Below are 26,669 nucleotides of genomic sequence, written 5' to 3'. Positions count from 1 at the left end.
GTTCCATTTAATTAGTCTTAATGACACATTACCTCTCTCTCTTTCTCTCTCTCTCTCTCTCTCTCTCTCTCTCTGTCTCACTTCTCCTGTTATCAGTTATTTAGCTGGCCACACGTGGATCCATAGTTTGTTTAGGAGCTTATTTTGACTGTGAAGACTACAGCTGTGTGGCTTTGACCCATGGGGAAGGATTTCCACATTGCACCCCGAGCCATGAACAGGAAGAGGAAATGTACGCTGTGTGCAGGAGCTCTGCTGGTGCTGCTTCTGGTCCACATGACCAAGGCTTTGGAAGTGCCTCTTGACCGTGAGTAGGGCACACTGACTGCAGTCATGACAGCAATCGCAGTGGACAACCGATGGTTTATGTAACATTATGATTTTAACTGCTCTGATACAAATGTCGTCATGTTTCTGTCATAATTCCTTTTCTTTGTAGCACATTATATGTTGAGACCCATCACTTCACAATATGAACCACTGAAAGAAATGTTTCTACAGCTTACAGAAAATAAAGCTGACTATTTGTCTAAAATGGCCAAAAAAGGTGTAAAAAAAAAAAATATATAGTAAACATCAGTGTAGAACTATGAGCATGTAAAAGTCAAATTGTGCTATGGGTAAATATCAGTGCCTCCGAATGCTTGGCTTATACCGTGTCTTGTCCTCCTTAGGCAACAGTGAAAAGTCAGTGTTTTTAGTTGAATTAAGGCAATCAAATAAGTACTTTAATTTCAAGCCAAACTCATATTGCAAATGACAAAACAAAAACGTTGAAATTAACTGTAAATAAAAATGGAAAAGTGTTAGAGTTGAAACACATATTAACATACAATGATATTTACATCAGTAAAATAATACAGTTTGAAAACAGTTGAATTCTAATAAGAAATGCCAGACTAAGTTAAGAGGCTAAAAACGGCTGCTGAGTTCCTATTCGCCGGGACTGGACAGCTACTGCATGGACAACAAGTCTCTGCCCCTGTGTAGACTTGACTGTAGTATCATGATCGACAGACAATCTGCCTTGGCATGAAAACGCATGATGAGAATGAACTGCCCAGCTCACATCCACAAGTTTAATGACCTTAGTGAAAGAACTTGAATTGTACTCTCACAATCTCTTCTTGTAACTAATATCTAGTTTTCTCACCCTCTGCTCATGTATTTGCTGATTCATTTGGACAAATAAAAAGCTAAAGTTCTGGAAGGATGTAAGTTGGGGCACATCTGTTGTGAATTCATTGTTGGTTTGATTATATTTTACAGATTTGTTTTCACTCTTTGATACAGTGTTTTTTTATGTTTGATTTGGAGTGAATTTGTGGATTTGCATGCAAGCAGACAATATTTTCCTTCACATAGTTTTTGTCTTAACATAGTCATCAATGAAATGGTTTTTATTGAGTGAAATTACATTAGTATAATAACCATGTTTTAAAAGAACCTTGTTTCTTTATGTCATTCCTGGGGACCCACTCACCAGGACATTTCTGTTCTGACCCAGCACTGACACACCTGAACTTGTCCATTCATGATGATGATTAGTGCGTGATCAGTTATTATCAGGTGTGCTAGCACAGGGTCGGCATGACAGTGTGCTGTCTTTTGGCTCCCCAGAGCTGTGATTAAGAAACAATGGTTTCAAATATTCTGAAATCTGTACCTGAACAAATGATGTTGTTGCATGTTGCATGGTTTCTGCTTATTTGTCATGCTGGTGTTGCCATAGTGACTAACATATTTATACTGAAACTGACAAAAAACTATGCTCCTGTCTGGCTTTTAATTGTGTCTTGCTAGATTGTATTCTTTTGCTCACACATGTGTGGAATGTTTTTAGTGTGTGCTGAGGTGAGCGTGTGTGTGTGTGTGTGTGTGTGTGTGTGTGTGTGTGTGTACTCATGTAAGCACTCCTCTCTGTGCCTCAGTGCCTCAGCCCCCCACCATAATACACCAGTCCCCCAAGGATTACATCATTGACCCAAGAGAGAACATCGTCATCCACTGTGAAGCTAAAGGAAAGCCACATCCTAGGTGGGTGTCAGTCCCAATCACCATAGTCACCATTGCCATAGAGACCATCACCATGGACACCAACACCACCGAGACAGTTCATGTGTGTCTGACAAAGAGTGTTTGCTTTGTCATCTCCATTTCATAAGCTTTGTGGATTTTGTAAAAATTTGTCTTCATGAAGTGGTACACATTGAAGATTCAAACAGTCAGACACCTTTGAATGGTCTAGTCTTTTGTAACTGGCTGTTGGGTTATTCCTTGCAGTTTCTCATGGACGCGGAATGGCACTCATTTTGACATTGACACAGACTCTAAGGTAACCATGAATCCAAACTCGGGCACACTGGTCATCGACATCACTGGAGAAAAAGCAGAGGCTTACGAGGGTATTTACCAGTGCACAGCACGCAATGAACATGGCGCCGCTGTGTCCAACAACATCGTCATACGCCAGTCCAGTAAGACTCCCCCATCTGTCCTCCAGACACATTCACCATAGAACGCTGCTTATTCTTCGCACAGCAACTAGACAAAATTTACACTGCACCAGATACATCATTGACAGGCTAGTGTAAACTCAGTATTCTAGGGGGCTTCAGGCATACAAAAGAAACTTTTACATCCAATATTTCAGCACACCAAGGCTGAAGTCAGTTGTTCTTCAGCTCAGCTAGGGAATAAACTAGTCAAAGATTTGAGAAATAGCCAGGGGAATTGATATACTGTAACTTTCAGCTCATTCTCTTCTAAATTAAAATTGAACTGTGCAACGGCCCTTCCCCTGGGTCATCATTTGTAAACGCCTGAAATAGCAGTAAAAGTGCTGGATATTTCTCAGGGTTCTCTGTCTGTGGAGTTTTATTTGTTAATGTCTAACCTCACAGGGTCCCCCTTGTGGTCAAAGGAGAGAAATGAACCATTTTTGGTGCAGGTAGGCGAGTCTTTGGTCCTGCACTGTAGACCACCAGCTGGTCTTCCTCCTCCAGTCATTTTCTGGATGGACAACAGTAAGTCTGGACACCCCCCCCCCCCCTCAATCCCCAACACCAAACACAGAGTCAAAAACACACGTGCACACACACACACTCACACACACACACACACTCACACACTCTGAATCTGAATCTCAGATTAACCACATATATACATTCATCAAGTCATTACTTTTTATTTGCTTTGCATGTGTTGACCGAGAGTTGCATGATTAAACATGAAGTTAAAGCTATTTATTTTTAGGTTGAGGTTTGTGTCTTAGGAGCAAATTTTAGACATCTTTTAGCCTGAATGTAAGCAAGCTTAACTCAAAAATAAAAATGTACAGTCCAAGGAAACCTTCTTATGATTAGTTCTCTCTCTCTCCATTCTCAGATCTCCAGAAGCTTCCACAGAATAACCGCGTGTCTCAGGCCCTGAATGGAGACCTGTATTTCTCCAATGTGTTAATGGAGGACACAAGGAATGACTACATCTGCTACGCCCGCTTTCCCCACACACAGACCATCCAACAGAAACAACCCATTACTGTCAGGGTGGTGGACAGTGAGTATTTTCCCTGTTTGAATCACACATCAGACATTACGCACACTCATACCTGAGGATAAACCTCACAGGCATTTCACACTAAACACTGAATTGTAAACACTGTCTGTTGTTGCTTAGCATATGATTTGCAGCTAATGTGCTGGAGTTTAGTTATGAATAGCGTAAAAGAATGAAAGGCATTACTGTAAATGATGATCTGTAAAGTTTAACGAATTTTAGTGCAGTATTAGTTTAAAAATTCTTGCGTAATATATGTGCATTCAACCACTTTTTAAAAATGTTACTCATTTTACTTCTGTATTTTTTCTTTCTTTGAACTGTTATGCCTTCGATTTTTTCCACAAAAATATTAAGCACGGGCTGTTTTTTCCTTGAGTAAAACTCCTTTAATTGAACTTCACACCATTTTACATAAAATATTAAAATATGATATAAATTGCAAGGAGCAAGATATTTCATATGGATTTAATTGTGTGCCATTGGGAAACAGACGCCAGTTACTGCACTTCCTTTAAAATAACCTACAAAAATACACAGCACGTTAAGCTGTCACTGGCTACAGACACTTTTCTATAGCTACAGACACCGTGCTTTTCTATAGCTACAGACACTATGCTTTTCTATAGCTACAGACACTATGCTTTTCTATAGCTACAGACACTATGCTTTTCTATAGCTACAGACACTATGCTTTTCTATAGCTACAGACACTATGCTTTTCTATAGCTACAGACACTATGCTTTTTCAGACACTGTGCTTTTTCAGACACTATGCTTTTTCAGACATTATGCTTTTCTATAGCTACAGACACTATGCTTTTCTATAGCTACAGACACTATACTTTTTCAGACACTGCTTTTTCAGACATTGTGCTTTTTCAGACACTATGCTTTTTCAGACACTATGCTTTTCTATAGCTCTCTGTTATTTACTCAATGAAAATGGAGCCCTGTGTGCTATTAGCATTGCATGCTTAAGATGTTCTGTTGTATTGCAGTGGATGCAATGAATGAGACAGTGTTGGCAGCTTATTTCAATGACACTGTTTTGTTTGGTGGTGAGTGACAGCACCCATGTCCAAGTGAACCCAGACCCTTCCCATCACCTATAGTGGAACCTAACCAAAGTTAATAAAACTTGACCCTCTCAAACCCTACCTAAAACATCAACCATCATCATTCAGTAATGACCATACTATTCCATACAACATCAGATGTTAACTGTTAATCTGTCGAGTTAACATGAAAATAATAAATCATATTTCATGTTAATAATGATCATGTTTTACTTCAGTCAAAATGCTGAAATGAAAAGAGGACTGATGCTGACATCCCCCACGTGTCTGATGTGATCTCTAAAGTTATACATAAATCATAATAAAACAATATTTTTATAATCATATAAAACAATATATTCACATCATACAATACACTGGAATGGCAGCCACAAGTCCCTTCTCATCTCAACAGTTATCACTGTAATGAATTAGTAATGTAGTTTCACCTACTAATTTATTGTTTGCTGATAATCTTAAATGTAGTAAAACAAAATTTATTGTGTCTTCGCATCCGACCATTGATCTCAATGCTCACATGTGTAAGACTGTGGTCAGATGATCCCTTCTCTCCTGTAGGTCCATCCATACACTGTTTAAGGGCTCTTACACACGGCCCTCATTCCTCTTTAAGAGCCCTTAGTAAGAGACTTGGAGGGATTCTTGTTCACATTTTTTCTTGTCATCCTGAGAAAGGTTCACTTGATGTACTTGCTCTTCAGCCTACCCAACATGTCTAGGTGATGTTATTTTTGGAAAAAGACTGTTGCCAAAAGTTCTCATGGATGTAATTGGACTGGACTAGAGCATTGAATTAATTCCCCTCTTATGAACCTAACTGGCGTGTCACACAGTCGTGACTCGTGTGTGTTTGGCTGAAAAGTTGGGCAGACAGCTCTTTCAGCGTCTCTGACAGAGGCCATGCCTTCTTTCAGACAACCCATCAGGAGAGCGTAAGCCTTCCTTCATGACCCCGCCAGAGGCCAATAGCACAACCGTGGTACTGAGGGGAGAACAGTTGGACCTGGAGTGCATTGCTGATGGCTTGTGAGTGTCTTTTGGGAGATATTTCTACTGCTGTCTCTCTTATGTCACAATCCTCAGTTTTAATTTTTTTTATATATTCATTCAGAATTATGTTTTGTGCTGCTGGAGTACACAGAATATATTTGTTGTGAATTATCAAATAGATCAGGTATTGATGTGTCTCTGTATGTGTGAATTAAGGCCAACTCCCGAAATCTCCTGGAGCAAAGTAAATGGTGAGCTGCCCAGTGGTCGATATTCCTTCCATAATTTCCAGAAGAATCTGAGGATAACGGACATAACAGAGGGGGATGCTGGGGACTACCGTTGCTCTGCCCAAAACCGCCTGGGCCACGCTCACCACATCATCACTGTTGTAGTCAAAGGTTTGCCTCAGAACTACAGTTCAATATTCTTGTTCCTTGCAGTTCACTATCCCTTCATCCTTCCTATTGTCTTCAAAATCTGTTTGGTTTTTAGAGGTAAAATGAACAGCCACCTCAGCATAAAAATTCAGTTGTAAACACTTTAGAGTCACAACAGAGTGGTCTAGTCATTGTGCACAGAAACAAGGTCATCTGCTTATTCTCTTATTATGGAGATTCTGATTCTTTTTCTCTCTGATGCAGCCGCCCCTTTTTGGATCGGCGCCCCACGGAACCTCATTCTGGCACCCAAAGAGACAGGCATGCTTACCTGTCGGGTAGGCGGCAACCCCAAACCCAAAATCACATGGTCTGTGAACAGCGTGCCAATTGAAAGTGAGTATTAGCATCGCATGGGCCAGTCACATCGCAGATTTCATCTCTCTTGAGTATGAATATCGAGATGTGAGGACTGAGTACAAAAAAATGGTGTATGTATATATTCAGACTGTGATCCCTTGATAGACACACCAAACGATCCCAACCGCAAAATCGAGGAAGATGCCATCATCCTCAGTAATGTCCAGACTGGGTCCAGTGCTGTCTATCAGTGCAATGCCTCAAATGAGTTTGGTTACCTTCTGGCCAATGCCTTCGTCAATGTGCTTGGTGAGGATATAAACTCATCTATGCATCTCTCTGTCTCTCTCTCTCTCTCTCTCTCTCTCTCTCTCTCTCTCTCTCTCTCTCTATATATATATATATATATATATATATATATATACACACACACATAGATGACATATAAGTTTTTTTGGTTTTGTAAATTAAATGATATTTTTTGGTGTCAGATGACTGTGTGCATTTTTCTTTCAGCTGAGCCACCAAGGGTACTAACCCCCCCTAACAAGTTGTACCAGGTTATTACCAACAGCCCCGCCTTGCTGGACTGTGCCTCGTTTGGCTCTCCGATACCAAAGATCTCCTGGTGAGTTTTCAGACTAGATTACTGAAGACACTCCACAGGTTGCAGAGGTTGTTTTTTTTTTCTTCCTGTTTAATTGTTTCTGATTATGCTTATGGTGTGATGTTTTTGACAATCACTGATTCAGATTTGCAAGAGCTTAATTAGAGCACACGTGAAAAGTCAGAATGGTGAAACATTTGTTTACTGAGACCATGACCTTTGTGACCTTTAGCTACATTCATTAACAAAGCTTTGAAAAGGTTTCTGAGTATTTAACACTTCATGTTTTTGCCACAAATTTCCTGTATGCTGTTATCAGAATATCTGCCCACCCTCAAGAAAGACTGGAAGGAATAAATGAATGAAACTTGAAAGAATGAAATCTTGATAGAAAATTGTGTATACATTACAGTGGAATACTTATTGACTTTTGCTTTGTGCTGTAAAGGTTCAAAGACAGCCAGACAGTGGATGGTGATCAATATGTGATTCATGAGAATGGGACATTAGAGATCCATGTAGCACAGCCTGCTAACAGTGGGAAATACACCTGTGTGGCCACAAATGACCTGGGGAAGAGGGAAAACCATATCCTCCTGGAGGTCAAAGGTGGGAAATAGTCCCTCTCTCTCTAGCTGAAGGACAGAGCCCTCCTACAGCACCCAGCTTTCTCTTGTTTGAGTTTATCTGTTCTTTTTCTAGCTCAGAAAGCTACCATGTTTTTTTAATTGATTTTTTTTTTCACAGAGCCTACCAGGATCCTGACCCAACCTAAGTACAAAGAGGTACAGAGGAACGCGAAGGTAATGTTTGAGTGTAAAGTGAAGCATGACCGCACCCTCATCCCTACTGTGAGCTGGCTGAAAGACAACAGAGAACTGCCTGTTGATGAAAGGTAACACTTTAGCATGTGGGCTTTGAGTAGGATTGCTCAAAACTTTGTTGTCTCAACATTTGACATTTATAGATTGACTTATAGATTTGACATATAGAAACACATGCCACAAGCCACATGTCAACATGATTTTTCATGTTATGTCAATTATATTTGGAATCACTGAAGACATTTCTTGTTCAAATTAAATTCCAACCCTCCCACAATTTTTGAGATTCCGTTAGATATGTTGTAGGTATCTATAACCCTCACCAAAGATGAGTGTGATCTATCTAAATTAACCATATAAACTATACAAAGTAGCATTGTATTTGTTTTTACCCTAATTTTAGTTATATCTTATCTTATGGTCATGTCCAATTTGAAGTAACTGACATTTAAAGGATGAATGGATGGATGGACTGATTGATTTTCTGGGGATGTGGATGGTTGTAGGATTGTGGTGGACTCTGACAGCCTGATTATAAATGATGTGACAGAAGAGGATGAGGGCACCTACACCTGTGTGGTGAACACCACTCTGGACCAGGACTCTGCCAGTGCCATGCTCTCTGTGGTTGGTACGTATGTTTCACTGCCAGCTCTTAAACACAGTCTGTACATATGAATCATACTGGAAGATCCAAAAAGGGTTTGTTTGGTTTTTTTGTTCACTTACTGAATATGGTTTTAATTGCTTATAACATTTCTTTTTACATGTGACTATAGTCCTAAGACTTATGTTTCATGTCCTATGTGGATAGAACACAGTGATGCAAATAAAAACCTGGGTATTCTTGGGCACAAATTTGTTAAAGTGACAGTGGTTAAATGTGAAGTTTGCATTTAGTCTCTTACCCCTATGTCAATTGATTATGGCTTTGAAACCTGTAGTCTGTGGGAATGTAATCAAGCATATCAGTATTTAGATGAGAATTTTTGTACTGAAAAATGTTTTGACTAACAATGGACTCCTACCTCACTGCTGCCACCCCTCTGGCAGAGGCCACTCCAACTCCGCCAATTGTCTACGGTAAACCTTACTCAACTTTAGTGACACCCTGACCTCAATCATTATCCTCATTTTCAAGGATTTGGTTTTCAAAGTTTATTCCTGTCTTCCTTTTTTAAACTGTTGCTTTGATACATCCATGTCCTGTGATTTTGTGATGAGTCGTTCACTGAGAGGTTTAAAGGAAATTCAGAAATGGCTTGAACAGTGCACTGTTATTGTGTCTATTCAGTGACATTATGTGTAAATTGTGATGTTTTTGGTCCTTGTTTTATTTAAGTTGCTTGATGAGACATTTTTTGTATCTCATAGCGTTTGTCAAACACCTTTAATCCAGCTTGCATGCCAATCACTCATTGTACGCTTAAAAACAAAGGAATTTATCGCTTCATCAGTTCATCACGTGCAAATCGCCTTATCTTCTAGCACGACCAGACCCTCCGACGGACCTGGAGCTCACAGACCAGCAGGAACGCAGTGTGCAGCTGACCTGGATTCCTGGAGATGAGCACAACAGTCCCACACAGAGTGCGTCCAACAACCTTATAAAGCAGATGCCTTAATCAGGCATCAAACCTGTCATCATGCCTTTGATAGCAAAATGAGCATCCAAGCCATGTATATGTCAACAATATATCTATTGTCACTTTAATGATGTGAATGCATATTCACAGTCATAATAAGTTAATATAAGTTAATCTAGCTTTATTTGGAATTTGTATCCAGGACCAATTTTAGGTTACATTCTGCAGCCTTTATTGTAATTTGGAATTGTCTTCTGCATCCTTTGTGAGTTGTACAAAACACTAATCATATCTAACTGCTCCTGTGTGCCCCAGTGTTCATGGTCCAGTATGAAGACTCATTGCATGAACCAGGGATGTGGCACAATCTGACTGAGGTACCTGGGATCAGCACCACGGCTCGGCTCCAGCTCTCTCCCTATGTGTACTACAGTTTCAGGGTGTTGGCACTCAATGATGTAGGCCTGAGTGATCCCAGCAAATCTTCTAAACAGTACCGGACCAACCCAGCTGGTACACCACTCTAATGGTTTAGTCATTAGAAAGCCCTAAACTTTTCAATGTTTATGAGATTTTTTCATAAACATCACTAATGTTTACTATTATTAATTTTCACCTCTGTCTTTTTAGCTCCTGATGAGAATCCATCAGAAGTCAAAGGTGTTGGAATGGAACCCAATGACTTGGTTATATCCTGGAAGGTGTGACAGATTTTAAAATGAGTTTTGATGTGATCATGATTTTATGCTCAATAACAGCATATTCTCTGGGTGCCATAAGTACCTCTCATAATACATTCATCTAGAGGCTCACTGCATAGTAATTTGTGATTTCTGTCATAGCGACCCTTACTTCAGGGTTTTGTTAAGGGCTTTATGTGCTGTTTTGGTTTGCGTCTTTTTAATGAATGACATGAATCCTTCGGCAGGAGTTGACAGGTCTACAGTCCAATGGACCTGGCCTTCAGTACAAAGTGAGCTGGAGACAGAAGGATGTGGACACAGAATGGAACAACACCATAGTGGCTAATGTGTCTCAGTTTGTGGTCACAGACACACCCACTTTTGTCCCATATGAAGTGAAGGTTCAGGCAGTGAATAACTACGGGACTGGACCAGAGCCTGAGGTGGTTGTGGGATATTCTGGAGAGGACTGTGAGTCTAATCATTCTTACACGAGAGATGATTGGGATTTTAAATAAGACAATATTGCAGTTGATTCTGCCCCTACGCTTGGCTTTGTTTCTTAGATTCTTTTGTCTTACACAGGACATACTGAATTGATTCATTCTTACCCCAGACAAGATTGACAAGTCTTTGTATTGTACATATTAACATGATACTATAAATTGTATTGCCATTCAATAACACACACTCTGTTCCTTTCTTTTTTCTTCCTTTCTTTTTTCTCTCTCTCTCTTTCATCAGATCCTGTTATGGCTCCAGAGGTTGTGCAGACATTGGTGCAGAATGGCACGCTGGCTGAGGTCCACTGGGAGCCTGTTCCTCTCTCAGCAGTGCGAGGACGACTTCAGGGCTACAGGGTGCGTGACAGCCGGGCATCAAACTAGAAGCTACAAAATCAAATTAAAAGGGCTTCTTCTGATATGACAGTCATGGAAAGAGTCTCAAAGCATTTGAAATGGTGTTAATAATAGTTATAGTAATAGTAGCAATCATAAAACAGTAGAAAATGATCTAATACAAACAGTGCTGTAATTATAAGCCTTTTCTGTATGCCAAATCTTACACTGTAGGTGTGTGTGTGTGTGTGTGTGTGTGTGTTAAAAAGTGTACCTAGCAGAGTTAGTATATCCATATGAGGGAACTTTAGAGTGTCATGTGTTAGGATGCTGTGTATATTAATGATCTTGTGTGGCTGTGTGGTATCTGGTAGGTATACTACTGGAGGGAGAGGAGTTTGCTCCAACAGGAGCCAGATAAAGAGAAGCAGCAGATGCTTTTTTTCAGTGGGAATAAGACAGAGGGCCGTCTACCCGGCCTGCACCCTTACAGCCTCTATAAGTTCAATGTCAGAGTCCTCAACGGCAAAGGCGAGGGTCCACCCAGCAGCACTGAGGAAATCAGGACACCTGAGGGAGGTATGGTCCAAACCTCAAACTCAATACACACAATTCCTGAAGTCTCTGAGGAGTATTCCCCACATTCAAATCTTGTGTAGCTCTTTTAGGATTTACTGTACTGCACTGAAAAAATTCATGTGACACATCTTCCAAAATAAAAGGCTAATGTTTATTTGCTAACTCCACAGTTCACTTACTCATCATGTTTAGACATACACGGTGGCAATGCCTTACAGGGCTTTATCTGAAGAAATGTTGTTATTATTTAAATTATGTTCTTAACATGGCTTTCAGTTCCCGGACCACCTGGATTCCTCAGAATCACAGACCCAAACGTGGACTCTCTGACTGTCGAGTGGGGTCCACCTCCACAGCCCAATGGCCACCTTACTGGCTATATACTCAGATACCAGCCCAGTGAGTCAAAGTCCAATGCTCTGGATTAATCTGAACAGAGTGTCATTACAAAGATTACTCACATTTATGCTCTCTTTTCCTCACACTGTCTCCATCTCCTGCTCCCCGCCCCTCACCAGTTAATGACACAAATGAACTGGGTCCAATGGAGGAGATGACTCTGCCAGCCAATGAAACCAGCATCACACTACTGAACCTCAAATACAGCACTCGCTACAAATTCTACTTCTGCGCCCAGACAAACAAGGGCTCTGGGCCCACCATAACAGAGGAATCTGTCACAGTCATGGATGAAGGTGAGTGTCACCTTCTTCAAAGCTAATCATCAGTGCTTAGTATGATTTGGGTATTGTCAGGTCATATTTCCACATTTTCAGTGTCATTGAAAAGATAGTTTGACAGATAGCACAGGAATGATTTAATTATGAGCCCATAAACATGGATTTTGTCATTTTACTGTAAAAGCGGTATATTATCTGCTCGTTCCTGGAGCAGAACGTTATGTGTAATTGCAGCTCGAATGGCATGGATGTAATGCACTTTAAATTTCACTTTAAAATTAAATTTTCACGTTTTCATGAAGTGCTGTGAAGTTTATACATACCATGTGACCTCTTTGACTTTACTAGTTGGTATATAATCAGATTATTAGTACTGCCGTCTGAATTCTTATCTAGTTTTTTTTTTTAATCTTTGCATCTAATATAGTTTATTGTAAACCAATTACTAGTACAGTGTTTGATCACTCTTCATTTAATTTGGCTTATTGTGCAGCTAATGTGTAATACTTTTTTGTTTCATCTAGGTGTAATAACTGCATTATTTTAACTGTATTTTAACCATGAGTTGAGATGGATCATAATACATGTAGCACTTGTATACACTCATGTAGTCATGAGACCACTTTGCTGTATAACACCCAAAACTGTTTTAAAATCATTTTAAAGGCTTTACATTAAACTTTTAGAAGTACAGGGCATCCAGACAAAGCAGCTGTTCAAGGCTGACAGCTCAGTTCAAATGGCACGATTTGCTCTTTAACATCATTGTTGTTTACAACGCTGAATTTATGTAGATTGTTTTTCATCACTGTTTTGTGTGATACTGATGCCATACTCTTAGGTTTTAAATAGTTGTAGTTTTATCTAAATGTTACATAAGTATAAGAACTGATCTTACTCAATGGCATACAGTTGTAAATGTTACTACTTTCCCTTAAAGTGCCATACAGATTGAATAGCGAATTTAGAGACTGGATTCCAGCACCTAACAACAATGGTTAAAAGCACTAACGAAACCATTTAATTTTGAATATCGATGTTAAAATGTGTCTAATTGCTCAGACCCTCTGCCTGTCACAGACTAATCATATGGGTGTCATCATTTACTACTGACTTCTAACAGCAGTAATGGTTATGTGGGAGTATCACTGAATGCTACCATTCGTCTGTGGTTTGGATCTTTTGCTGATTCACCAGCTAATGAGACCTCCTCAGTTCATAAATCAATATAAGTTTGATTCTTATCATATCATTGAGTCATTGCCTGACTGGTTAGATAAACAGAGAAAAAAAAGTTTTTTTTTTTAAGTAATTAGATATTTAGGCAGTGAATATTGAGTACTGGCTGGTGTCACTTGCTTACATACATTCTATCTCTCTGTTCTCCCCTCTCCTCCCCTCTCTCTCTGAAGCATTTATACAGCAGCCCGCAGTAGATGTGGGTAAAGGTAAAGCAAGTATTTTGGCTGATGTACCTGCATGTTCTCATACATCAGCCAAGAAATTAGAAACATACTGTAGCTTCCTTATAAGACTTAAGTACACTTGCATGCACCTCCTGGAACCAAAATCCCCAATCTGTATTTAGATCTGCTCCATACTCATTGTGGAGACATGTCACAGTTAAATTCCAGATTGTGATCCATTGTTGTCATTAGAGTTTTAAGACTCTATTGCCCCTTTTAAAGAGTGGCAGTGAGTGTTTTTTGCACTATAGGGCTGAGGTCTTTTTGTTAACTCTGAAAAGTCAAGGATAGTGCACCTGGTATAGAGCTCCATTCCTTCTTCCCACTCTGCAACGTAAATAACTCTCACCACGATACCTCCTTTGAGATGCATGTCATTGCATGTCAATAACCTTTTTGAAACTTCTGATATCTCTCTTTCACTCCTAACCTCTTCTTCTGTTTTCTACCTTGCTTCCTCTCTCTTTCTCTCTCTTTCTGTTGGGATGTTGTGTCTTGTTTTGTGTGCTTCTGTGTGTTTCACTCTTGTATGTGTTGTTTCAGGCTACACAGATCTCCCTCCTCCAATCTCCCCTACTCCTCAGTCTCCACGCCCTCCGTCTCACAAGGGTACAGCCACTCCCTTTGTCCACCCCCTCTGTCTCCTAGACAGCCCATCTCTTCTTTTTCTCTAAGCCTCAGGATTTTTCCCTGCACATATTGTTATCAGTGGCTCTCAAGGAGTTATTCTTTTAATGCAGTGTCGGCATGTTACGATGTTGTGCATGCTGATGTATTTTCATGTACGACTCTTCTGGGACCATATCTTTGCCGTTTTAAGTCTTTTGTAACCTTTTAAAGTTGCTTATCGCTGTAGACTGGGAATTAAATAGTCTGTTAAAGTGTTTTACTTTGTTTATCATGATATATTTCACACGTATGTGAACCACAAGCTATAATGTTTGTCCTTTAGCGTTCTTTTTTTGTTTGTTTGTTTGTTTTCTCTTGTGTGACCAGTGCGCACAGTTGGTGCAGCCTTTGGAAGTGTGAACTCCTCGGTGGAGGAGGACAGAGCCGTAATAAGTTGGGAATATTCGGGTCCAGATAAGAATGTTTATGTGGAATATGTGGTAGAAAACAGTAAGCTGTTCTGTATTTTTTCTATCCTTAATAGGCCATTTTCTGATATGAAAATTCTAAGTTAGATTTACACCATTCCTCTTTTACATGAAGAGGGAAAAAAAATCTAAATTTACATCTCACGTCAGTGTACAGAGCAGTCTCTCTTGTTTAGTTTATTAGTGTGGAACTTTGAATAGTAAAATGATTGTAAAGAATCTGTAAAGCCAAATGCAGTGTTAAAATGGTCTTGGTGATTACCCAGCAGACAAAGTTCCTTGAATGTTCTCAGAGCATTGCTACCGTTAAAGGGGAAAATGGATGAACATTCTAGGAACAATAGTCTATGTACTTTTCCTGAGGCTTTCCAGATTTGCGACATTTAGAGATAGTTCTAAGACAGAACGATGCCAACCACATCTTGCTGTTTTGGGGTACTCCTACCATTGTGTAACCAATGCAACGGGAATGTTTCTGGTTGGCTGGAAAAGAGTGTTAGACGTTCTTCGCTTCATATGGATCAATCTTTTTGCTCACTGAACTAGAGTGACTGACCTGGTACCTACAGACATGTTTATTATTACGAATAATATGTTGAGTGAAAAAATAGCATCGTCTTCATTAGTCGTATATCCGTATTCTAACAACGTCCTGACAATTTCCCCCCTGAAACTTCTCTCCAGGTAAAGAACCGTGGAAAAAAGAATTGGTAAACGGCACACAGACCTATCTGATAAAGGGCTTAAAACCGGGGACGTCGTATAAAGTGCGTGTTGTCGCAAAAGATCAATCGGACAAAACGCTGCACAGCACTGAGGAACTGTTGATTACTGTTCCAGGTGAGGGCAGCGCGATCAAGTAGAGGGGCACGAAATAGGGTTGCAAACGAACGGAATGTAGTTTTTATTCTGAAAACTTCCAATGACAACTCAAAGCACATTCACTTTGCGTTATTTTATATGCGGCTGTTAGACTATACGTAAACAACAGCTCATTGAAATTTTAACACAGACTCAACTCTCAATTATTTACCTTGAATTGGATTTACAATGTCATTTTTTCAACATTTTGCAACCCTACACGGAGTTTTGCCTTGGTGGTGCCTTACATAAAAGTGTCATCATCTTACATCATTTTCAGCGTTCTGATAAAGGCATCCTCAATATGCAAACAAATAATAAAGATTGGGCATGCTTTGTTGAACTTTTTTTGCATGGTGCAATGGCTTTGTCTGTTCTGCTCATGTTTTTGGCCATTTGCCCTCAGCTGTGGATGGTACACATGACTGGTTCCAGCAGAAGGGAAAAAAATCATTTCAATTCCTGTATAGCTGAATTTCCTCAAGTCCTGGGGCCATAATTTCACTCTATTTATATTCACATTGATTTTGCCACAACTGAACAAACTTTTTGGTTTTCCTCCTTGAACATATAATTATGCAATTGTGTATTTAACTTTTTTTTAATTTAATTTTGTCCAATTTTGTGTTCAGAACTGTCTCACAGAAACATTTGGTAAGTGTGCAGCCAAAATACAGTCCTGTAAGCGATCATGTCCATGCAGTTGGTACCAGCATTGCAAATACTGTGACAGTTGTTGCTATTGTACAATCAATGGGACCTTCATTGGGATCATTTACATATGAAAGCTCAGTACCACATTAATCTGTCATTGTTTTTTCTTCTCTCTCTCTGTCTCTGTCTCTGTCTCACTCACACTCTCTCTCTCTCTCTCTCTCTCTCTCTCTCTCTCTCTCTCTCTGTCTCTCTCTCTCTCTCTCTCTCTCTCTCTCTCTCTGTATTTGTGTGTAGCCATGACAAGCAGGCAAGTGGACATTGCCACCCAGGGCTGGTTCATTGGACTCATGTGTGCCATTGCTCTGCTCATCCTGGTCCTCCTCATCGTCTGCTTCATCAAGAGGAACAAAGGAGGTAAATACCCAGGTGAGAGTCGCCCCATACACACTGTGACTGACAAGCACGTGACATCATCAGTGATGACAGATTTGTTGTCACTCTGCTATAAACAGTAACCTGCATGTTGAAGAGTCGTGTACTGTGTCATTGTTTTATGCTGATTGTAGATACAGCTGGAGATGGGCTGTACACACTCTTCTGGCATTTAAACAACATTGTTCTGTCTCCTACACAGTTAAAGAAAAAGAGGACCAACACCAGGATCCAGAGATACAACCTATGAAAGAAGATGATGGAACATTTGGGGAATACAGGTGAGAATGTGTCACCTGTGTCCATTATTAAATGATACAGTAGTGTCCACCACAGCAGGTATTCTATCACTCTGTCTCTCCCTCACCCACTCTCTCAGGGCAGGAGTGGTTAAATCAGTGACTGTTCATTCACTTCACACTTGCTTGCAGACACTGGCCCACCAACAGTTACAGCTCGCATGAAGAATATGGTTTCCATTCAGATATTTGGATTTTAATTCCCAGTAGTTAACCAGAAAAAAAACAGGTATAAACCATCTTTTATGTTGAAGAAAGCTAACCAGATATCACTCCTGTATTAATATAACCAGATATCTCTTATCAATAAATATTTTACCCACAAAAGTCTCTAGTGTTGATCAGTTTAAAGGAGTTTTCATGTTTTAACTGACTGATTATTCAGCTCATGTAATATCGAATTAATTATTCACTTTTTGTGACATGCTTGCAAACAGTGTTTTTTTTTTAGTATTAGTGCATAACATCAAACAGTCACTCTTCATCATGAACTTATTTTAAGATTAAGATTAAGATAATACATTTTGTCTCTCTGTAAAATGTTTTATGTTTCAGAGGAACACAGAACACATGATACCACTGGTCTGTTGCCTCTCATCCACTGTCTTTTCAGTCACTTGTTTATATTCATTCAGCCTGTTTAGATGGACTGTCTGATCTTTTGTGTGTCAGGACATTTTGTATTGTCAGACATTCATTTGTCTCATGTCTTCCTTCGTGTTCTTTGTATTGGGGGTTTTCAGGTCTCTGGAGAGGTAAGAAGGGTATTACAATTCTAGCATGCAAATCACAATCCTTACCGTCTGGCTAATATGAACAACTGTTCTTGTGTCAGTGACTCAGTGCAGTAAAAATTTACACTAACTGTCACTTAAAATCTAAGTCTCCCTGACTGCCTTTGATTTTGCATATCTAACTATGTGCATTTGGCTTCTCAGTGTGACTTTATTTTTAGTTTTAGTTTTGTTTGAATAGAAATGTCATCATGATGCAGTATTGCCAGTTTTCACTAGACATTGGGGCTAAAGGTTCTATGAGACCATATGGCTCTGTACAACATGTCTCATGCATTTTGGTGAATGGTTTCAAACCCATGCTGTGATGCACGCCAGTGCTGTGGAGAGTCACCTGACTGACCCCTCTGTCCCTTACAAGAAATAAGCATACAGCCAGCCCTAATGCACATGGACTGTCTAGCATGTGTCTGGATATGGAAAAGTTAGAAATTTTCTAAGAGAGATTAAACGAAGCCCCTTTTTTAACATGTCTGAATAAAAGCAAAATCTCCTTCTCTCTCCCTTTCTCTTGTTCTCTCTCCATCTATCTGTCTTCTCCTCTTCTTTCCTCTCCTCATTCTCTCAGTGACACAGAGGACCACAAACCGCTGAAGGGCAGCAGGACTCCGTCCAATGGGACGGTGAAAAAGGATGACAGTGATGACAGCCTGGTGGACTATGGAGAGGGCGGTGATGGCCAGTTCAATGAGGATGGCTCTTTTATTGGCCAGTACAGCGGCAAGAAGGAAAAGGACACGGCTGAGGGCAACGAGAGTTCTGAGGCTCCTTCACCCGTCAATGCCATGAACTCCTTTGTGTAGCTGTCGGAAACCCATCCTCATGACCCCTCCCACTTCCCCCCAAGTCATGTCCTCTCATCCAGATAACATCGCACTGTGACCTCCTCTCAACACACGCCACAGACCGAACCCAACTCACTCACATCTGTTGGAGAGAGGGAGAGAGAGAAAGAGAGAGCGAGAGAGAGATGCACTCTATGAGAGAAGTGAAAGCAATATGTAAGAATGTAATGTAAGACCAGTCCAGGTTTACCTGGACAGGTCTCTTAATAGCTGGGGAGGACATTATGGTGCAAATGCATCTTATCCTATATTAAACTAATATAATATTACAATTATATGTATGAAATATAATCCTATATGAAAATGATATTTTCACATGACTCCACGGGCAGTAGAGACATGTTAAATCATCCCCATCTCATCCTAGGCACCTGACGTAATGGATGGAAGCAGTGGTATTCTTTCACAGATTTAATGCTGTGGTATGGAAGTGTATGGTTATATTTGACTAGTGGACGTTCATGTCTGCATTACTTTGAATGCCTCTTCTGCTCAGTCATCCGAGTGTTATGTTGGTATTATACATCTGCACATGGAAAAAAAAAAGGCACCAGTGTCCTTGTGGACATTGTTGTGGAATATGTGACTAAATGTTAAAGCTATTACTATATGTCTTTTTGTAAGACAGGAGCTGTTTGTATATACTGTAATTGCAAAAGGAGATTTTAAACTGGAGATTTAAGGCAGAGATTTCATGAAGACTCACATACACTCTGCTGTACACTTTACTCACAAAACTGTCCCACATACTCAACCCAACATAGCCATACCATTTTAAATTATTTCATGTTTTCTTTCTCTTTCATATTTCGTGAAGATGTATTTATTTGCGTCAGATGTTGCATTGCCAGTAAGCAGGTAAAATAAAGGACAGGACAGTGATGCTATTGGGGAAATTATGGACCCTAACAATGGGTTTCAAATGTATGTATAGTCACATTCCAATCAACTTAAGGTTCTGCTCCCAATGCAGTGATTACTCTCTGGAGCATCTTGGAATGTCCTCTCATGTAGGCAGCAAGCTCCAGATACCACTGAATGAGGGAACTGAGATTAAACCTGTATTGAGACCTGTTGTCATGGTTACATACCTTCCATGACTTTTCATAATTCCTCTCAAATACTCCAACAGTGTTGTGAAGGCTTCCATCAAAACATCAGAAATGACATCTTTACAGCATCTCTCCTAACCTTGCCTTCTGTGCTGAACTATTAATGAGTGACACCAGTTGAGTCAATATGTTAAAGGCAGACACAAGCTGGCAGGAAAAGAAAAAGATGAGAAAATGCTTTAGTCGGTTGTCTGGCTATGCCGAGCACAGTTCTGATGCAGTCTCTCAGTGCAGGGAGTTTTGAGGGCATTTCAGCATGATTCTTAGTGCCTTGATGGAGAAAAGCATTCATGCATTCATACGCTACTTCCCTAGTCCTACTCTTGACAAATGCAGCCCTGTTGAAACTGTGACATGAGATAGATAGAGATTCACGCCGTTAAAGATTTCTCTTAATGCAAATTATGTCATACGTGTTCAGGTCAGGATTTATGCTCCCACGACATGCTGTTACATTACATAACATTACACACGGCCGGGAGGGGCTGCTTGTTGTTAGAGAAGCAGCTAAAACTACTGCCAAACTACTTAAAGGTAAACTGCCATTTTGAATAGGGTGCATAAAGTGAATAAAGTGCCAGCGGTGTCACTTTAATGTGCATAAAAAAAGCAGATAGAGAAAGTGTAGTAACCTTGTTCAGAGTTGCTTTGTATTGTGTACGACCAGGTCAAAACCACAAACTCACATTTAACTGTCATTTTGTTTCCCTGTTACCATGTTACTGCATGTTGTGGAGTAATGCAAGCTTCTGAGTGTAGCGCAATCAGGAATTCACAAAAGACACACTGCACTGGAAAGTGATATTAGTCATCAAATATTGTTTGATCGTTTGAGTATGCATGAGTGTGTGTGTGTGTGTTTGTGTGTTTGTGTGTGTGTGTGTGTGTGTGTGTGTGTGTATGTGTGTGTGCGTGCGTGTGTGTGTGTGTGCAAGAGCGTGTCCACATGTAAACATGTATGCTTTTATGTGTGTGTACATGTGTACGTGGAAATGTCTGTCCCATTGTCTTCATAGGGCACTGCCATACAGTTTCACAGTTTAGCTTGTCATAACTTGCATCAAGTTTTTTTTTTAGTTTGGAATTGTTCAGCTTAGCACCTGTAGGTATTTTGTTGCTTTGTATGTACAGCTGAGTGGAGTTTTAAACATATTGGAGCCAGAACAGAGGATGTGTAGTCTTTATCACTGTGTATGGAGTGATAATGGCTTACTGAGTGCATTGTGTTAAACTTGAACCTCTATACAACATTTTACTTAATTCATTTTGCTGTGAACATTATTATTATTATTATTATTATTATTATTATTTCCTTTTTTTAACTGAAAAAATGAATGAGGCCATTTTGAGTTCCTTTTATGGAGTCATGATAACCAGTGAACTTTGAACTTATTTGTCACCTTTACTCTGTCCTTCTCTGATGTTTCATACACATTTTCTGTTGTGCAATCAACAGCAAAAAGGAGAAAAACATGAAAAAACAAAACAGACAGACCCACAAAAACTTTCAGACCTACCTGCACAGAGGTGTGCTTGGGTTTTTTTTTTTTTTTTGACTTTTTTGTGACAGGTGAAATATGATAACATATATAATATTATATAACATTCTGGTCAATGTTGACGCTACATGAAATAAAGCATGAAAGGCTGTCAAATGGTTTACTCTCTATGATATAATTGCAAAATATTTTGTATTTTAAAAGAAAAAAATGAAATAAATGTTTGGTTTCAGGATTTCACTGCCAACTTATTGTTTTCTTGTGTTGCTCATGTATTGCATTTCCAAATTTAGTTGAACCAAACACTCATTTACTTAATTTATATACTTCATTTACTTAATTTACATACTTCATTTACTTCATAGAGTGTAACTTTACTTATTTGTATTGCAGGAGGAAATTACAAGTCATTCAGTTTCTGATGTCCTTTAAACAATCTTCTGTCCTGGAGAGCTGAGAGACCTCAATTTTATTTTTATAGCAATTTTGACAGTGGACATTGTCACAAAGCAGCTGCATGTGATGCCAGACCTGATACCCACAGTTAGCAACCCCAGTGTCACAGCCTGCACCTCCATTTTGGACTTTTAGTTTGACATGTCTTTGTGCGCCTGTTCTGTGTCTGTCTCCGCCCCTCACCTGTTCCTGTTTGTCTCATTATTAACCTCGTTCCCCCCTTGTTAATTTTATCCAATCATGTTTGCCCTGTTTAGTTTTCCTCTTGTATTTAAGCCCTTATGTTTCCCCTGTCCGTTGTCTATCGTTTGTGTCTTGAGCACTCTGTTATGCTGCACCTTTTTGTTATCGGTTTTTGTTCCAGTTTGTACTTGTATTTTTTGCTCTTCATTTTAAGTAAAGTCCTCCGTTTTGTCACCTTCATCATCGTGTCTTTGCACTTGGGTCCTGCACCACACCACCAGCGTGACACCCAGGGTGACAGTGACAAGGAAAAACTCCCTTAGACTGAGATGGGTAGAGACCTTGGTCAGAACCAAGATTCAACAGGGGGAGCCCATCCTCCTATGACTGGCATGGGGTGGTTAGACTAATTGACAGAATTACCTAAAAGCAACAAAAATATAAAAGATATGAAAGTTAGTCTCCTAAACTACAAATGATGTTAGAAAGTGGTACATATAAAAATAATTTAAACTGGGATAGATGGATGGATGGATGAATGAATGAGTATTATTGAATGTATATGATCACATAAACAGCAAGAGAAAACCTCAAAGATCTGTGAGGTCAGTCCAGGATTGTGGTCCATCATTCTTGGACAGGATGTGCTGGAGTACCCATGGTGTACACTGGTACTAGCTGTGAGATGGTCAGAGCTGGCACATAGGTATGAGAGGTGGTGGGTTGGTGGCAGATACTGTGGCCAACAGGAGTCATGGCTGTCCTCAGCTCGGCATGCAGAGAGGGATGTGCTGGATCATGGCTGGTAGGGATCATGGTTGTACTTAGCAAGGCATGCGGAGAGCGGCGAGCAGCATTGTGTGAGGGTGAGGGTATAAGGGAAACAGTGTTTCCAAGCTACACGAAATACTTTAAATTGAGCTGTTTTCCATCTCTGTTCCAGGTTTTGTGATGCCTTTTAAGAGCTCTGATTGGTTTAAGTGTTAATTCTGTTTTGTTATACTCTGAAACGTCCACATTGCGCATAAACTTGGAACAGATAACAAACAAATTTGCAGTGTTGTGCAGATTTATAGCTACACACGTTAACATACAATTTGACTGAACGGTACTCCGTGGTGCTTTAGGCTTCAAACATCCTTCCCTGTCCCTACAGGGTGGAAAGAACATCATATCTATAATGCAGTTCTAATGTTCATCTAGCAGAGGTCTCTTTTATCCGAGATTTACCAGATTGCACACTCTAATTCATTACTCTAATTGACGGGGTTTTGAACACTTTACGCGGTCACTCTCAGAAACTAAACTCTGAGTCTGTAGCGGTGCAAATGGTGAAGTTTGGTGTTGCTGCTCCACCTCTTGGCCAAGAGCAGTTGGTGCACTTCGTTTATGTTTTTCACTCTGGTTTGTACTTTCATCCCGAATTAATAATCGGATCCCTCGTGTCTCCTCCCACTTTAATCTGAAATCCTCTGTGCATTTGGTTTGTTTCGGGATTTGCGTCTGAGCGCAAGCATGCGTGTGTGCGCTTGGATGTCCAAGTAAAGCCTAGCAGTATAACCCGTCTACATCCTGGTTCATAATCGTTTTTATTATAAAGCATTGTGTATCATTCGAAAGCATGTTTTATACTATAGCATTCGACGTTTACATAAGTTTACTTGTGCATAAACACACATGCACGCATAAAAGGAAAAAATCTCACTTTAATAAAAAAAATAAATGGCATGAAAATATAGTTATTGCGACACCGGCATCGTCCATCAAATTTTGGCCAAGGTCGATGCCGTACAGACATATCCAGCACCGTTTTCATCAGGCTTAAGGAGCGTGCCGAACGGTGCACTTTTGATGGCACCCTTTTCATCCAATAGAAGTCGGGAATGCGCTCCTTTCGAACAGTGCCAGTCATCCGCACCCATCCAATAGAGACGTAATAACGCACCCATGGCTCACCGGCTCGATTGTGGGGTAATGCGGCGGTTCTGATTCTGGTCTGTTTTGGAGAAGTGTTTGTGGCTCTTTATCTCGTTTTACAGGTAAGAATTTTTATACTTTCATGATATATGAGTGGGACAGTTCACGCGGACTGAGTTTGATTACTTTGTGAGCGTTAATAGTTAAATATGCAGACGGTGTCCCGAATGGGTAGTGCAGATGCAGTCCCGGCGTACCGCAATGCAGAAGAGTAAACTATTGGTTAGTTCGGTACCGTGGGGTTCTTAGAGGTTGATGTCACACATCAAGGTGACTGTGGGTGTCTTTGAGACGCACATGCAGGACTTTAGGCTGTCAGCAACGAATGTTATCAAACGATGAATCAGTACATGTAACCCTAACATCACCAACTCATCCAGGATGGTGTTAAAAGCAGCCCACTCATCGTAATTTAGGAAACGGCCGATTAAGGGCACGATGGGTGTGGCAGTGATGCATTTAGTTTAGGGAATTCTGTGGTCCGCATGCCCAGCTCAGTAGTAGCCTAGTGCTAGAACAACTTGGCCATACAAAAGTCTTCAGTAGTCTTGCGCAAATTCAAGGACAGTTTTTGTAAATTTCGTCCGCAGACAGTTCTTACATCCTCTAAAGATTATTGTGTAGCTGTTATTAAGATTAAGGGGCACTTTTCAGGACTTTCCGGATGCTATGACGTAATATTTCCATCAGTGTATGCTAAGAACAACGAAAACAACAAACAACAACAACATTAATAATAATAACAATAATAATAATAATAATAATAATAATAATAATAGTAATTGTCAGAGATATCAATCTGTGTCTCTGAACAACAACAGCAAAGGGCATTGTACCCCTCCACACACACACACACACACACACGCACACACACAGAGCTTAAAACAAACAGTGACCTAAATAATGAAGCTCTGGTCAAAGGGTAAGAAGTAAGCTAGGCTTGACTCAGTCAGTACCCCATTGGGTAAGTCATTACAGATCACTGCTCAAAACATACCACAATAATTTGTGACATACACTGCTGTACAATGCATCACATCTTGTCCTGTCCAATAAGTTTTAGCACAACTGTAGCACAGTATTTGTGTTGTTGTTTAGATGTTGTTGTTTAGAGTGCTTTTCATGTTTGTGGTGAAACCGAAGTCGTTGCGTTTGCGTTTGCTGACATACTCAGAGGAGAGGGGAGATGGGCAAAGGGAGAGGGGAGGATGAAGAGAAGAAGGAGGAAGAGGAATTTTAGCTAAGAGGAATGATAGTTGGAACTGGGTGACAAAGAAGCCTCCTGGGTGTGCCTCTCACGAGCTCTTATACACAGTCAGGCATAAGCATGTGCAGCTACAAACTGCTGCCACTGCTGTGTGTGTGTGTGTGTGTGTGTTGTGCACATGCTTCCCTTTATTCTCTATGTGTGTATGGACAGCCTGGGCAGTCGTGTTACTCTGAGATTGCTGAGTCAGGCAGCTGTAAATGATTCAGTGTCTGAGCTAGCAGATGGAGAGTTAGCTTGTGGCTGCATTCACTTTGCCACATCCTTGTAGCTCAAGGTTACCGCCACTGTCTCTACCTGGCACGGTTTTTCAAACTAATCTGGTTAATATTCACATAGAAAACACTTAGTTGTGTTAGAAGACAAAATGAGCCACATCATCAGTCAGTGAGAAACCATATTCTTTTTCACGAAGGATGAGAAGAGCTGAGCTTACTGAAAATATGTTCAGCTGAGCTCATTGAAGATATCTTGATGCACCATTTGGGTTCATTTGTGCCTCCGTGAGTTTCCATGGGGGTACAGCGTGAAGGAGGATTCTCTTTTAGGTGTAAAGTCAATAACATCTGATCGAAATGTTTCCCGACAGTTCTCCCGTTGAACATTTTAATCTTTTCACTTATCTTGCTGTCTCAAAAATCCTGTTGCATGGAACATCCAGCAGGTTTTCCCTGTAACTACATAGCCCAAATCATTTTTTATTTCACAAGTTGAGCTGTGTCATGCCTGATTGACATAGTCACTGTTCTTGTGTAGTGAAAGCGGAGCAGCAGGGTCTGAGGAAAGGCTTGGGGTTTGTGATTTTGAGATCGCAATAGGACAGTATGTCATGAGGCTACAGGGGTTTTATGGAGGATGGTGTGTGGATGAGAGGGGATAAGCTGAAGCAGCAGGGAGAATAATTACTATGTGAATGTGATGAGATTTGCAGAACAGATTAGTACAGATTTTAGATCAAAGGATGAACATGGATGGGATGGGAGGATGAACATGGATGGGATGGGATGGGATGGGTGAGGTATAGTGAGTGAGTTCTTTTGAATGTGAAATAGTAATCTTGAAGAACATGTCTGAAAGGGTGACTGTGCTTGTGATGTATTTTTCATAACAATTATGCTGTTCATTGTGACATACTATGGAATATTTTGTTGTTATTATGAGACCCAAATAGCTCTAGGATCGGATAGCATTTGGTTTAACTTTACACTTTTGTTATTCAAAGATAATGTGTTTCTGTCTTTCCTATGTAATAATTTAATTTACTGTGATCATACACATGGCAGTGTTCTGGTCCTCAGGTCTCTCTCTCCCTTTGACTCTGTCTCTCCCTCTCTCTCTCCCTCTCTCTCCCTCTCTCTCTCTCCCCTCCCACCCCCCCCCCCCCCCCCCCCCCCCCCCCTCTCTCTCTCTCTCTCTCTCTCCCTCTCTCTCTCTATCTCTCTTTTCTCTCTCTCTCTCTCTCTCTCTCTCTCTCCCTCTCTCTCTCTCTCTCTCTCTTTCTCTATATGTCATATCACTGGCAGAGCTAGAGCTGCTTGTGTTGTGATCAAGACATTGTC

General features: G+C 40.3%; 1 protein-coding gene across 9 annotated transcripts; it reads left to right on the top strand.

The window, feature by feature from the left end:
- Window positions 1-213: 213 nt before the first annotated feature.
- nrcama (neuronal cell adhesion molecule a) lies at window positions 214-18,574 on the top strand. Of its 9 annotated transcripts, XM_030790358.1 has the most exons (32): window positions 214-307; window positions 1,197-1,214; window positions 1,932-2,037; window positions 2,284-2,477; window positions 2,904-3,026; window positions 3,388-3,558; window positions 4,560-4,619; window positions 5,552-5,663; window positions 5,844-6,028; window positions 6,272-6,403; window positions 6,533-6,676; window positions 6,884-6,995; window positions 7,423-7,583; window positions 7,722-7,869; window positions 8,305-8,429; window positions 8,852-8,881; window positions 9,287-9,388; window positions 9,700-9,897; window positions 10,015-10,085; window positions 10,313-10,538; window positions 10,812-10,927; window positions 11,281-11,485; window positions 11,762-11,884; window positions 12,004-12,180; window positions 13,578-13,622; window positions 14,184-14,240; window positions 14,628-14,750; window positions 15,413-15,568; window positions 16,541-16,672; window positions 16,881-16,959; window positions 17,721-17,732; window positions 18,340-18,574. In XM_030790358.1, the coding sequence occupies exons 1-32, from the start codon at window positions 214-216 to the stop codon at window positions 18,572-18,574; spliced, it is 3,972 nt and encodes a 1,323-aa protein (XP_030646218.1). The 9 variants fall into 9 exon arrangements, with proteins under 9 accessions (XP_030646218.1, XP_030646226.1, XP_030646234.1 ...); XM_030790366.1 differs by lacking the exons at window positions 1,197-1,214; window positions 8,852-8,881; window positions 14,184-14,240; window positions 17,721-17,732 and having other exon boundaries at window positions 13,578-13,613; XM_030790374.1 differs by lacking the exons at window positions 1,197-1,214; window positions 13,578-13,622; window positions 14,184-14,240; window positions 14,628-14,750; window positions 15,413-15,568.
- Window positions 18,575-26,669: the final 8,095 nt, after the last annotated feature.

Source organism: Chanos chanos, chromosome 1 (assembly GCF_902362185.1).
Source record: "Chanos chanos chromosome 1, fChaCha1.1, whole genome shotgun sequence".
NCBI classification, from domain to species: Eukaryota; Metazoa; Chordata; class Actinopteri; order Gonorynchiformes; family Chanidae; genus Chanos; species Chanos chanos.
The sequence above is the reverse complement of the archived record's forward strand: the minus strand, read 5'-3'. Positions and strand labels throughout refer to the sequence as shown.

Excerpts from the sequence above, each read along its gene's own strand:
- nrcama (XM_030790358.1), top strand. The coding sequence starts at position 214 with ATGAACAGGAAGAGGAAATGTACGCTGTGTGCAGGAGCTCTGCTGGTG. Across the intron at positions 10,539-10,811 it reads GGGATATTCTGGAGAGGACT|ATCCTGTTATGGCTCCAGAG; the intron begins GTGAGTCTAATC and ends CTCTTTCATCAG. Across the intron at positions 15,569-16,540 it reads ACTGTTGATTACTGTTCCAG|CCATGACAAGCAGGCAAGTG; the intron begins GTGAGGGCAGCG and ends ATTTGTGTGTAG.